This window comes from Myotis daubentonii, chromosome 5 (genome assembly GCF_963259705.1).
Source record: "Myotis daubentonii chromosome 5, mMyoDau2.1, whole genome shotgun sequence".
NCBI lineage: Eukaryota > Metazoa > Chordata > Mammalia > Chiroptera > Vespertilionidae > Myotis > Myotis daubentonii.
In genome coordinates, this window is record NC_081844.1 from 76,045,447 (window position 1) to 76,060,713 (window position 15,267).

Consider the following 15,267-nt stretch of genomic DNA (forward strand, 5'->3'; position numbering starts at 1 on the left):
CCCTTTTCATTGGCTAATCAGGGCTATATGCAAATTAACTGCCAACTATGATTGGCAGTTAACTGATAACTAAGATTGGCAGTTAACTGACAACAAGATGGCGGTTAATTTGCATACGTAGGCACAATGCAGGGAGGCAAAAGGGAAAGCAGGAAGAAGCCCCCTGCCACTGACAGTGATCGGAAACCCAGAGGGGAGCTAAGAGCTGGGGGGCAGGGCAAAGGCGGCCCTGGGGCCGCCTTTGCCCTGCCCCCAAGCCATGATCGGAGAATCAGGCTCCTTTGCCGCCCTGGCCAGTGATAGCAGGAAGTAGGGGTGGAGCCAGCGATGGGAGCTGGGCACGGTCGAAGCTGGCAGTCCCGGGAGCTAGGGGTCCCTTGCCTGGGCCTAAAGCGGAGCCCACAATCACGGGGCCGCTGCAGCTGCAGGTCCCTGCTGCCTGGGCCGGACGCCTCAGCCAGAGGTGTCCTGCAGGGGCAGGGGAGGAGCCTGCAACTGCGGGGAGCTGGGGGTCCCCTGCCCAGGCTTGACACCTCTGCCAGAGGCCTCAGGCCTGGTCAAGGGGCCGATCCGGTGATTGGTGATCGGAGGGTGATGAGGGTCAACTCCTCTGGCCGAGGCATCAGGCCTGGGTGGGGGGCGGAGCCGGGGATTCGGGGGGATATGGTGGTCCCCTTGCCCAGGCCTGAAGCCTGGGTCAGAGGCGTCAGGCTTGGGCGGGGGGTGGAGCAAGTGATCAGAGGCAGATGGGGGTCCCCTGCCCAGGCATGATTCCTGGGCCAGAGGCCTCAGGCCTGGGCGGGGGCCAGAGCCAGTGATCAGGGGGAGATGGGGGTCCCCTGTCCAAGCCTGACACCTCTGGCGGAGGCGTCAGGCCTGGGCAAGGGGCCGATCCTGCGATTGGAGGGTGATGGGGGTCTATGCCTCTGGCGGAGGCGTCAGGCCTGGGCAAGGGGCCGATCCTGCGATTGGAGGGTGATGGGGGTCAACGCCTGATGGCTCCCAGTATGTGAGAGGGGGCAGGCTGGGCTGAGGGACACTCCCCTCCCCACACACACCCAGTGCACGAATTTCGTGCACCGGGCCCCTAGTTCATCAATATTGTTGCATGTACATTGCAATTGTATATTGTTGATTCCCAGTGCTATATAGCACTTCAGTGAATGAATGTACTGCAGTTTACTTATCCATTATGCTGTTGGTGGGCATCTAGATAGTTTCTAGTTTAAGGCTATTATTAACAGTGCTGCTATAAACACTCTAGTATAGATCTTTTGATGAACATATGTACATATTATAGTTGGATATACTCCCGGAAGTGGAATTACTAGGTCTCCAGGTTCCAGGGAAATGGAATTGCTGGGTCCACCTAAGTGAAATTTCCTGGAGTCCAGTGAAATGAGAGATATGCCTCCAAAGGTGAAAGATAAGTTGTTGCGTCTGGCCCTTTATGCAACCAAAAAAGAGTCACAATGCCTAGGGGTCCTTTTTAGATTCTGGAGTCCACATATTCCTCATTTCAGTGTAGTTCTTTGGCCCATTTACCAAGTGACCTGAAAAGCTGCTGGTTTTGAGAGGATCTCAGAACAAGAGAAGGCTCTGCAACAGGTCCAGGCTACTGTGCAAGATGCTCTGCCACGTGTACCATATGATGTAGCCAATACAATTAACTGTACTTGAAGTTAAGTGGTGTATAGAGATGCTGTTTGGAGCCTGTTGAATCACAGCACAGGTTCTTAGGATTTTGGAGCAAAGCACTGCCATTCTCTGTGGATAACTACTCTCTCTTTTTGAGAAAAAGTATTTGGCTGTTATTGGGCATTAGTAGATACTGAATACTTAACTATAGGCCACCAAGCTATAACAGGAGCTGAGTTGCCCATCATGAATTGAATGTTGTCTGGTGTACCATGCCATAAAGTTGGCTGTGAAGAGCAACACTCCATTATCAAATGCAAATGGTATATATGAGATTGGGCTGAGCAGGCCCTACAGGCATAAATAAGTTATATGAGGAAGTGGCCCAAATATCCACACTCCTATTACATAACCTCTTTCTCAGCCTGCACTTATGGCATTATGGGGAGTTCTCTACAATCAGTTGACTGAGGAAAAGAAAAGACAGGCTTGGTTTACATTTGGTTCTACGTGATATTCAAGTACCACCTGAAAATAGATAGCTATAGTACCTATAGCTCCTTCTTGGGGCAACACTGAAGGAAACAGGCAAAGAGATATCCTCCCAGTGGGACAGAACTTAGAACAGTGCACCTCATTTTTCACTTTGTTAGAATTATATTCATGGACTATGGCCAATAGTTTGGCTGGATGGACAGGACTTCGAAGGGACATGACTAGAAAATTGATGACAACGAAATTTATAGAAGAGTCAAGTGGATCGACTTCTCTGAATGGGCAAAAAAACATGAATATATGTGTCTTATGTGAATGCTCAACAGAGGATGAATTAAGCAGAGAAGAATTTTAATAAACAAGCCAATGACTTGTTCTGTGGATACCAGTTAGCCTTTTGCTCCAGTGATTGCCCAATGACCACAATAGAAGTTATGCATGGGCTCAGCAACATGACCTTCTGCTCACCAAAGTCAGCCTGACTATACCCACTGCTGAGTATCCTATATCTGTCAGCAGCAGAAACCAATACCCCATCCCCCAAAAGGCACCTTTCCTTTGAGTGATCAACCAGCTACCTGGTGGCAGGTTGATTACACTGGACCACTTCCATCACGGAAGGGGCAACATATTATTCTTACTGGAATAGATACTTACTCTGGATGGTAATTTGCCTTCCCTGCATGCAAAACTTCTGACAAAACCTTCATCCAAGGTCTTGCAGAATGCCTTATCTATCATCATGGCATCCCACATAGCATTGCTTCTGATCAAGGGACTCATTTCAGAGCAAAAGAAGTGCAGCAATAGGCCCATGTTCATGGAATTCACTGGTCTTACCACGTTCCCCACCATCCTGAAGCAGCTGGCTTAATAGAATGGGATTGTCTTTTGAAGACAGTTACAGCACTAGCGAGGCAGCAATACCTTGCAGGACTGGGGCAAGGTTCTCCAGAAGGCAGAAGGTATTGCTCTGGATCAGCATCCAATATACAGTGCTGTTTATCCCATAACCAGAATTCAAAGGTCCAAAAATTTAGGGGATGGAATCGGAAGTGGAACCATTCAATATTACCCCTGGTGACCAACTAGTAAAAGTTTTGCTTCTTGTTCCCATGACTTTATGCTTTATTGGTCTAGAGGCCTTAATTCCAAAGGAGGAAAGCTTTCACCAGAAGATACAACAATAATTCCATTGAACTGGGAGTAAAGACTGCCACTGGCCACTTTAGGCTCCTCATGCCTATGGGTCAACAAGTAAAGAAGAAAGTTCCTGTACTGGTTGGGGTGATTGATCCTGAATACCATGGGCAAATTGGACTACTACTCCACAATGGAAGAGTATGTCTGCAATACAGAAGATCCCTTAGGACATCCCTTCGTATTACCATGCCCTGTGATTAAGGTCAATGGAAAACTACAACCCATCCAAGCATGACTAAATCCTTCAAAAATAAGATTTTATGTCACCCCCCACCAGTTAAAGAACCATAACCAGCTAAGGTACTTATTGCGGGCAGAGGGAATATGGAATGGGTAATGGAGAAAGGTAGTTATAAATACCAGTTACGGCCACATGACTAAGCAAATATCTTTGTTTCCTTCCCTCTCTTATACTCTATCATCCTATATAAGATGTATTAATAATAGTTAGCTTCATAATACAGTACTTGAGTTACAGAATACCAAGGAGAAGAACATCACCCAAGGACTCTGAATCCTGTTCTGGGGAAGCAGTTAGCACATTTTTGGTTGTATGTAGGACAGTCACATTATGTTAGGACATAGAAGTATGACTTTGTGACTGTTTTTATTTGGATATTAAATATGATTTAAGGGGATGTGTATGAATGTGTAGTTGACACAGAGTGGACTGAGATGGTTAGTTGTAGTTTCAACTTGGCTAGGCTATCTACCCAATTATATTAAATACTAATCTAATTTAGGAGCTGGTGTTGCTGCAAAGGTATTTTGTATATGTGATTAACATCTGTAATAACTGACTTTAAATAAAGGAGATTATCCTTGATAATGTGTATGGGCCTCATCCAAACAGTTGAAAAGCCTTAAGAGCAAAACAGGTTTTTCTAAGGAAGAAGAAATTCCTCCTGAGGACTGCATCAACATCAGCTCCTGCCCAAGTTTCCAGCCTGCCCTACAGTTTTTACCATACCTTATAATTTCACTAAGTCAAATCCTTGAAGTGTGTATTTACATCCTATTAGTTCTGTTTCTTTGGTAGAACCCTGACTAGTATGACATCTACTATTCCTTACCACTATGCTATTATCAGAGATAGAAACAGAAGTCTATTATGTGGTCTCTGTCCTTGAAAACTTCATAACCTAAAAAACATAAAAAGTTAGCATATAAATTATGTCAGGGAGTAGTAAATTATTAAGTGTCAAATGAGTAGCACTGAATTAAGTATTCAAGGAACTTAGAAAAGAAAAATATCTCTGTGGATTTAGGGAGTGCTCAGGACAGGCTCTGTGGAAGAAATTGGGACAAGGATATGCAGTGAGGGAAGTACAGAAAAATCTAAACTTGGAGTTTAGATGGAAAGATTGAACTCCTTTCTACCACTTGGTAGGAATATGATCTTGGACAAATTGCATACTACTTTAAGCCTCAGATTATTAATATATAAAGTGAGGATAATAGCACACATCCTGTCTATCATAAAGTCATAGTGAGAAATAAACGAGATATAATAAGGTGCTTAGCTCAATGCCTGTCACAGAAAACGTGCTCAACCACTATCTCAATAACTTTAAAAAGAATGCTACTAAAAATAAGACCCAACAACACTAAATTTTAAATAGTTATAAGAGGAATCATCTTAAATACATTTTAATTCTATGGCATTAGCTAATTTTTCAAAAGATGAAGTATTTGACTTTCAAAAAAAATATTTTAATGAGGTTCTGAAACCTGACCAAACTTACTATTAAAATTTTACTATTTCCCCTTGTGCAAGAACTCTCAGAATGCAATTTATAACTGAACTTCCCATGTATATAAGGAATTTACAATGAAAATGTGTTTTATAGCTTTTTAAAAGTAGTTTCTGCAGTACCTTGAGGAATATCTTTAGGAAGAGAATATTTCTTCTTCTTTACAATAACACCTTTACTTTTCACTTGTCTAGTGCCTGGTGATGCTCTAATAATACAACATATTTCTGATGTATTTAAAGGAACCTGAAAAAGAATAACAGACATTGCATAATTCTTCCAGATACTATATTTATGTTATTTTATTTCAAAGGCAAATAATCTTAATAAACATATTTCATAAATATTAATAAAAGCACTTATGAAATGCTTATCCACTCTGGACACTGATTGGTTTTAAAACATTTGCTTATTTAATATTCACAAGAACCAGGGAAGGCACATTATATTATCCCCATTTGTAAAATGAGGAAACTTAGATTTCAAGAGGTTGGATAACTTATTTAACGACTGAGAGAAAATCATGATAGAGTTGAGATTCAAGCACTCCAAAGTGAGAGAGAGTGTTTACATGATTTACTGAATTAAAATACAGTTTATATTTAACTTGTGCACATAGTCAGTGCCTAGATGGCATAGGTGAGGGGCTTGACACAGGACTGGAGGCAGAAGGGGATCTTTGTGTGGCCCACGGATGCCACTCTCTGTCTGACAAATCACTGCCGCTGACCATCCATAGTACACAGGGAGACGTTCCACAGGTCTGGATGGACTTAGCCAGCTGAGGGATGTAGGCTGCCACTTTCTCTCCAGTGAACTCTCTGGCATCCTCAAAGATGCGATCCACATGGCAGGTGAACTCCTCAAAATCAGAAATGACAAACTTCTTTCAGAATGCCTGGGTCAGGAGCACAATGTTGCTGCTCACACACTTTTGGAAGAGATCTCGGTCCAAGAGGCCACCACTGTTGGACTCTAGAACCATGGGGCACATCTGGCTCATGCAATCCCAGAGCCAGGGATCTGATGTCTGCAGTCCAGTAGCCTTCAGTGCAGTAGTGAACTGTGGACAGGGATTCGCTCCTGTCCCTCAGCAACAGTGTAGAAGAGCAGATCACCCAAGCTGGACAGCATGCCACTCTGACGAATCACTGTCCCGCAAGCCTTACTAATCCTGGTGCTGCAGCTGGTGGCTACGCATCGTCTCCCTGCCCTGCGCTGCGGCCTCACGGAGATGGTGCCAGATGCCCTGCCAAGGAGAGGGCTCTGGCTCAGATGACCCCTGCTCAGCGCACTCTGAAGAGCCTTCATAGAGTGCATACCCCCAGCATGTCACCCGTTGCGACAGAGCACCCAGGGCATCTCTATTTCATTTATATCTGCTCTGTTCTTTGTTATTATCCCTCTAATTGCCTCTAGTCTCAGCCTTTTACAATCTGTTCTCTGCCTCTGGATCCAGAATAAACTTTATACAAGAACATTTGATATCATTTCCTTTTCATAATCCTTTATTGGCTCCCCTCAGGAAAAAAAAATCCAAAAATTTTAATCTATATTACAAGATCCATTACTCTCTTGGCCCTGGTTTATCTTTACAAACTCATCTCTAGTTTTCTCCTCATCACCTGGATCCCCACTCTCACCCCAGGGTGAGACTGAGAAGTCTGGCTACACTGAACCACTACACAACCCTAAAGTTTTCCCTCTTTATTTCTTTTTCTCTCTGCCTCTGTCCCGTCCTATTGTTTTTCTCTCTGTATCTCTTCCTCTTTTCTCTGGCTCTTTCTCTCTCCACCTCTCTCTTTTTCTATTCATCCCCTCTCTCTACTCCCACCCGCACCCCCATGGCTCTTAGAAAAATGAGTTTAATGTATTTATTAACAAAGCATAGTACTTTCAAATAACATAATGAAGTTGGTGACCACAATGTATATGTAAAGACAAAAGCTGAGTTTTGGATCAAAGTAGATTAATATTGTTTCTTCTGGTTGTTTAATACCCCTTGGTCCTGAGGACGCAAAATGTTTTGGCTGTGGCAGCCTAATATCCTTTCTTTGGAATTGTAACTGAAAACTTACTCCACATGTACTTGATATTAACCTTAACTGAGTTACAGATTTTTTAAAGCCTCATAAACAAAGTATCCTATCTAATAAAAGAGAAAAATGGTAATTGGCGTACGACGATACCCTTTTCATTGGCTAATCAGGGCTATATGCAAATTAACTGCCAACTATGATTGGCAGTTAACTGCCAACTAAGATTGGCAGTTAACTGCCAACAAGATGGCGGTTAATTTGCATATGTAGGCACAATGCAGGGAGGCAAAAGGGAAAGCAGGAAGAAGCCCCCTGCCACTGACAGTGATCGGAAACCCAGCGGGGAGCTAAGAGCTGCCCCCCAGCCATGATCGGAGAATCAGGCGCCTTTGCCGCCCTGGCCAGTGATAGCAGGAAGTAGGGGTGGAGCCAGCGATGGGAGCTGGGCACGGTCGAAGCTGGCAGTCCCGGGAGCTAGGGGTCCCTTGCCTGGGCCTAAAGCGGAGCCCACAATCACGGGGCCGCTGCAGCTGCGGGTCCCCGCTGCCTGGGCCGGACACCTCAACCAGAGGCTTCCTGCAGGGGCAGGGGCGGAGCCTGCAACCGCGGGGAGCTGGGGGTCCCCTGCCCAGGCCTGACACCTCTGCAGGAGGCCTCAGGCCTGGTCAAGGGGCCAATCCGGTGATTGGTGATCAGAGGGTGATGAGGGTCAACTCCTCTGGCCGAGGCATCAGGCCTGGGTGGGGGGCGGAGCCGGGGATTGGGGGGATATGATGGTCCCCTTGCCCAGGCCTGAAGCCTGGGTCAGAGGCGTCAGGCTTGGGCGGGGGGTGGAGCAAGCGATCAGAGGGAGATGGGGGTCCCCTGCCCAGGCATGATTCCTGGGCCAGAGGCCTCAGGCCTGGGCGGGGGCCAGAGCCAGTGATCGGGGGGAGATGGGGGTCCCCTGTCCAAGCCTGACACCTCTGGCGGAGGCATCAGGCCTGGGCAAGGGGCCGATCCTGCGATTGGAGGGTGATGGGGGTCAACGCCTGAGGGCTCCCAGTATGTGAGAGGGGGCAGGCTGGGCTGAGGGACACTCCCCCCCCCACACACACACACCCAGTGCACGAATTTCGTGCACCGGGCCCCTAGTCTAATATAACAGTAAGTATTTCTTTTGGTATTTGAAGGAGAAATTGAAATACTACCTCATTTGAAGAATTTTCCTGGGAACTTGACACAGGAACAATTTCATCTGAATTAACACACCTGCTGACATTTGGAAATAGTTCGTCCAAAGATGATTTTTGTACTGAGGACAGATCAATCTATAAAAGAATATATTACTCTTTTGTAGAAGTTAAATGTTGCAAAACCAGTTATTTTTAAATAATTAAAGGAAAATTGAAACATACTATTTCATTAGAAGCTTTGTGATATAGAACTTGACATATGAACAATCTTATCTGAGTTAATATAACTGCTGACAGTTTGGAAATAGTTCTCCAAAAGATGCATGCTCAACTGGGGAGAAATAAATTTATAAAGAAGATTATAATACTCTTTAGCTTTCAAGTTATTATTTAAATAGGTATTTTATTAGCTTCAATATCGTGTAATTTTTTTCTTATTCTTCACCCAATTAATATTCATAAGGGACCTATTAATTGAAATCTATCTACCCTTTCTGTGAGCCAAAAGACTGAGATAGACAGTCAAAGAAACAGAGTCAGAGACAGAAAAGGACAGATAGAGAGAGAAATCAAGACAGGTTGGTGCTACAGTATTCTAATCTTCCTTACTTTATGTATACCAATATATAGAATACGTCCAGTGAAAGTATGCTTGTGCAACGGCAAAATAAAAATACTATTGTCTGTGTGCAATATCCCCCTGGGGTGACAGAAACAGAATAAAGGGGAGCAAGAAAATAGATTCTACATGTGCAAATACTAATACTTACCTCTAAACCAGCTGTTTGCGAAGTCGGAGTACTTGTTAACAGGCCTCTGCTTTTCTTATCAAGAATAGTGGGGTTTGTGTTCTATCAATGTTTTGTGAAATAGGGGATTGAATAGCAGGAAGAAATAAACTACTTTAATACTGTAAAAATGCAATTTAAAATTAGTAGACTAAATCATAATATATTATACTAATAAAAATTTAATCTGCTAATTATATTTTTAAACCATTAGACAGGTAACTAAAGAATTTTCTGGCTTGAGCTAGGTCAAACAACTCCCAAAAAAACTTTATGTGGTGCAACAAGTATTTGAGAATACTTTGGTTGAAATCACTACTAATTTAGGAAGAAAAACTAATTAAAGTTTTCAATTATGAAATGGTGCTTTGATTATCTTTGTTAACTCCTAAGAAAGATATTTTACTTATAGCATTTGTTTAATTCCTACTATATACTGGAATTTATGGAAAGGGATTATAAATTATTTCTGAAGCTGTTAAAACATGTAGCAAGGATACTTGATTTAAAATACACACATTTGAATGCATATAGATACTTTCATTTATGGAACATCAAAGTTAAAGAAAGTACAAAGTAGAATACAGACTAATTTTCTATTTCTTTTTTTTCATTTTCTATTTCTTGAAGATGCAGAGGCAAAGAGACAAATTAAGAGTGAGAGACAGAGAAGAGAAAGAAACAGGATTAGAGGCTAAAGAGTTTAAGAAAGAGAGGAAAGGACTGTTAGAAGGATAGAGAGAGAGGGGAGGAAGGAAAGAAAAAAGAGAGAAAAGAGAGGAGGAGGGAAGGAGGAAGGGGGAATTAAGAGGTGGGGAGGAGAGAAGAAGAGATAGAGAGGATGGGGAGATAAAAGACAGAGAGGAAAAAAAAATAAAGGCAGATTAAGAGGAGAGAGGGGGGAGAAGAACAGCAGATAAGACAGAGAACAGAGACTGAGCAGAAAAGCTGAGATTGATAGTAAAAGAAAGGGTCAGAGACAGAAAAGAACACATACAGAGAGATCAAAACAGGACTGGGAGGAAAGAGAGACAGAGCTTGAGACTGAGACAAAACCAGGAGAGCAAAGACAAAGAAACAGTGATAGAGTCAAAAAGAGAGAAGATAGGAAGCTTCCTTTCTAGCCATCAACTGCCTTTCAATTCTTAGATTCCATGAAACAACCATATCCCTCAGATAAATGTCTAAATAGGTGTCTATTATATGCTGCCAAGTCTGGAACACAAACTCAGAGTTAAAACTTGAACAGTTTATTAGATTTATTTTTCCTTTATTTCCTCTTTGCTATCTTTTCAGGATTAAAAATCTCTGAAACTGCCAGCATGGCTCAGTGGTTAGAGTATTGGCCCATGCATTGGAAGGTTTTGGATTTGATTCCAGTAAAGGGCATATACCTGGGTTGCAAGTTTAATCCCCAGGCCCAGTCAGGGTGGGAGCAGGAGGCAACCAATCGATGTGTCTCTCTCACATCGATGCTTCTCTCTCACTTATCCCCTGCCCCCTCCCTTCTACTCTCTCTAAAAATCAGTGGAAAAAATATCCTTGAGAGAGGGCTAACAGGGGGGAAAAAATAACACTCTGAAAATAGTTGTTTGTTCAAGATATAATCTGGAATAGTTCATTAGAAAATTTTTTTATCAAAATAATAAGAACAAGCCCAGGTGGTGTTGTTCAGTGATTGAACGTTGACCCATGAACCAGGAGGTCATGGTTCGATTTCTGGTCAGGGCACATGCCCAGGTTTCAGGCTTGATCCCCAGTAGGGGGGCTTACAGGAGGCAGCCAATCAATGATTCTCTCTCATCATTCATGTTTCTATCTCCCTCTCCCTCTCCCTTCCTCTTTGAAATTAATAAAAAAATAATATACATATACGTATATAAATGTTTAAAAAATAATAAGAACAAAAATGTTATCAGCATATTTACCTGGTACACTGAATATGACAGCTCTCTAATTTATTAGCTATATAATCTTTTAATTTCTTCATCTGAACAATAATGATTATTCTACCCCTAGGGACTACCGTGCAAAGGTTACAAATAAAACATGTATAGAGAACCTCTGGTGCTTGGAGAGTAGGAGATACTCAATGATAGCTGTTATTATTATTACTGTGGCAGCCATGCAGGTGCTCTGTTCAGACCTTGAACAAAGAACCTGCTGGTCCACTGCAAGGAGTGCAGCTAGCTCTCAGTCCACTGCAAGGAGTGCAGCTAGCTCTTAGTTCACTGTAAGGGGTGCAATTAGCTCTTAGTCCACTGCAAGGAGTGCAGCTAGCTCTTAGGCCACTGCAAGGGGTGCAGCTAGCTCTTAGGCCACTGCAAGGAGTGCAGCTAGCTCTTAGGCCACTGCAAGGGGTGCAGCTAGCTCTTAGGCCACTGCAAGGAGTGCAGCTAGCTCTTAGGCCACTGCAAGGGGTGCAGCTAGCTCTTAGGCCACTGCAAGGGGTGCAGCTAGCTCTCAGTCCACTGCAAGGGGTGCAGCTAGCTCTCAGTCCACTGCAAGGGGTGCAGCTAGCTCTCAGTCCACTGCAAGGGGTGCAGTTAGCTCTCAGTCCACTGCAAGGGGTGCAGTTAGCTCTTAGTCCCCAGCGACAGCATATTTAGGATCTGCTTCAGTTTTGGGGCTGAGGCCATTATCTTTTCTTTTTTTTAATATATTTTATTGATTTTTTTACAGAGAGGAAGGAAGTGGAATAGAGAGTTAGAAACATCGATGAGAGAGAAACACCAATCAGCTGCCTCCTGCACACCTCCTACTGGGGATATGCCTGCAACCAAGGTACATGCCCTTGACTGGAATCGAACCTGGGACCTTTCAGTCCACAGGCCGACGCTCTATCCACTGAGCCAAACCGGTCAGGGCCATTATCTTTTCAGACAAACCTCAGCCAACGTCTGAGCACAAAAGCCCAACATAGGATTCCTATAACGGCAATCTTTGCTCCAGACCTCCCCACTGGGAGAGCTTCTGTCAGATCTGCAGTGAAGACTGAGGCTCTCTTCCTTGGTACTGCCTATGGAGGTGGCTGCCATTTCCTACTCAGCACCATGGCTGCCCTTAGGCCCTTGTGAAACCAAAGATCACCAAAAAGAGGACCAAGAAGTTCATCCGGCACCAGTCATACCGATATGTCAAAATTAAGCATAATTGATGGAAAACTAGATGCATTGACAATAGGGTGCAAAGAAGATTCAAGGGCCCGATCTTGATGCCCTTGGTTATGGGAGCAACAAGAAAACAAAGTACATGCTGCCAAGTGGCTTCCTGGTCCACCACATCAAGGAGCTTGAAGTGTTGCTGATGTGCAACAAATCTCACTGTGCTGAGACTGCTCACAGCATCTACTCTAAGAACCGCTAAGCTACTGTGGAGAGCAGCCCAGCTGGCCATCAGAGTCACCAATCTAATGCCAGGCTGTGCATTGAAGAAAATGAATAGACAGATTGTGTGCACATTGTATTTGTGTTAATAAAACCATGAAATTCTGGCATTAAAAAAGAGACTGAGGCTACTCCTGCCCAATCCTGCTTCCTCGCTGCTTTCATTTCTCATGTATTGCCTGCTCCAATACACCATATGAACTCTTAATTCTGTCTGAATATTTTTGTACCAAGTGACATAATTGTCAACTATCAGTCCAATTACAAAACATTTACCTGTATACAGCTGTAAGTATAGCACCTCTGCATTTCCCCCTAGATTTGTTAAGAAATTATGCATATCTAAATCCCAATAAGTACATTTTCTTTTCATAATTTTTTCAGGAAATAGTAAAAGACTAGTGCTTACCAATGCAGGTTCCAGTGGCTGAGACAGCAGAACTCTGGTAACTGATTTACCACCTGCATGGCTTTCAAGAACAGACCTCTGTTGAGATGATGGAACCTTGATTTTTAGAAGAGAGCTTAACTTTGTTTGAAAATTTGTGTCTCTAGGTTCAGGATCTTTTCCAGGCTGAAACAAATTCATAATCATGAAATACCATCCACAGGCTATAAAAAATGTGTAGCACTTCTCAGATGTCTTATTTTTGTTGTAAGCTATAATAATAAAAGTGTAATATGCGAATTAGACTGGAAAGCCAAATGGCCTTCTGGACATCCTTCCGGACGAAGCCGCAGTGGTTAGGGGCAATCAGGTAGGCAGGAGAGCAGTTAGGGGTGATCAGGCAGGCTGGTGAGTGGTTAGGGGCGATCAGGCAGGAAGGCAGGAGAGTGGTTAGGAGCCAGCAGTCCTGGATTGCGAGAGGGATGTCCGACTGTCAGTTTAGGCCCGATCCCACAGCAGGGACTGCCAGACATCCCCGAGGGGTCCCAGATTGCGAGAGGGTGCAGGCCAGACTGAGGGACCGCCCCCCCCACCCCCGCACAAATTTCGTGTACCGGGCCTCTAGTATATGTTATAATTGTTACAATTACGATATATATTATCCTATTATCTATCCTCTCAATTTGAAAAAAGTATAAACTTAAAATCTTTTTTTAAATTTAAGATTTTCTAGCCTGGCTGGTTTGGTTTAGTGGTTGAGCATTGACCTATGAATCAGGAGGTCACGGTTTGATTCCCAGGCAGGGCACATGCCTGGTTTGCGGACTCCATCCCCAGTAAGGGGCGTGCAGGAGGCAGCTGATCAATGATTCTCTCACATTATTGATGATTCTATCTCTCTCTCCCTCTCCCTTCTTTTCTGAAATCAATAAAAAAAAATTTTTTTAAAGTAAGATTTTCTATATAATATATTTAAGGAAAAAATATGTTGCAAGACAAAATGGTTTTCAATATACTCAGCTCAAAAAATTTCCCTACCACATTTGAGGCAACATCTCCCAAAAAGTGTTCTGTTAAAAGAAAACAAATGATAATTAGATCTATCTATTGCTCCATATTTAAAACTAAGCCTTAGAGAAAACATTAAATATGTATTCATTATGCAATAATCATCATCCACAATCCTTCTCCTGTCATATTCCTTTCTTTTCTACCACCATCCATCTTTATAAGTACTTTTTTTTATCCCATTCTCTTTATAAATATTTTCTTATCCTTTCTCTTTCCTAAAACTCAAATATTCTTTCCTCAGCTGTGTTTAATCCATTAATGAGTCCATCAAAGGCATTCTTCATTGCTGCTATAATGTTTTTAATATCTAGAATTTCTTCTTTTTTGTTTTTGATCTCTATAATTTATTTTTTTGATTCTTTCCTAGAATTTATGTCTCTCTGCTCATACTATCCATCTATCTGTTCTTGGATGTTGGTTACTTTTTTCTACAATGCCCTTAGTATAATAATCATACTTATTTTAAATTTATTTTCTGATAATTCTAACACTACTGATAACTCTGGATCTGATGTTGTCCAGTCTCTTCAAACTGTGTGGGTTTTATGTTTGTTTGTTTACCTTTAGCATGCCTTGTAATTATTTGCTAAAAAGTGGGCATGATGTACTGGGTAATAGGAACTGTGGTGAATAGGCCTTTAGTAGTGTAAGATTTGGGGGGCCAGGAAGCAATCTATAGTTTTGTGATTAGGTCTTAGTTTTTTGTCTAGCTTGTGCCCCTCGACTGTGAACTTCACCAGTGTGTCTGTTTTTTCTCCCCTTAGGTGGGACAGCATGGCTAGAGGAGACTGAAGTTATGTATTTCCATTTTCCCAATGTGGAAGGCTAGAGGGAGCTAGAGTTGAGTATTTTCCTTCCCCCACTTGGGAGGATAGAACTGGTTATTTTCCTTCTCCTAGAAGGGTTAGGCTCTAATGATACCCTAGCAACTTAGGCTCTAGTGAAGTACTTTCTCCTGAGGGCAGGCTCTGTTAAGAAAAACAGAATAGCCTAACTGCATGGCTCAGTGATTGAGTGTCGACCTATGAACCAGGAGATCATGATTAGATTCCCGGTCAGGGCACATACCCAGGTTGTGGGCTCGATCCCCAGTGGGAGACATGCAGAAGACAACCAATCAATGATTCTCTCTCATCATTGATGTTTCTCTCTCATTGTTGAGCTCTGGGAGGTAAAACTCACAAAAGTGTGAAGGGCACCTGATGACTGGTTCCCCCTTAAGTTTTTTAAAAATATGTTTTTATTGATTTGAGAGAGAGAGAAGGGAGAGGGATAGAAATAGAAACATTGACGAGAGAGAAACATCATTGATTCATCATTGATTGGTGCC

General features: G+C 42.9%; 1 protein-coding gene across 1 annotated transcript in view; it reads right to left on the minus strand.

Annotated features, from left to right (window-relative positions):
• Positions 1-4,600: 4,600 nt before the first annotated feature.
• The window catches only part of MEIKIN (meiotic kinetochore factor), a 29,854-nt gene continuing 19,187 nt past the window's right edge, over positions 4,601-15,267 (minus strand). The window contains exons 8-11 of the mRNA XM_059699534.1: positions 9,075-9,155; positions 8,320-8,439; positions 5,213-5,336; positions 4,601-4,623 (exon numbers count right to left, since the gene is read on the minus strand). Coding sequence (XP_059555517.1) covers positions 4,601-4,623; positions 5,213-5,336; positions 8,320-8,439; positions 9,075-9,155 — 348 coding nt within the window. The remainder of the gene's footprint in view (positions 4,624-5,212; positions 5,337-8,319; positions 8,440-9,074; positions 9,156-15,267) is intronic.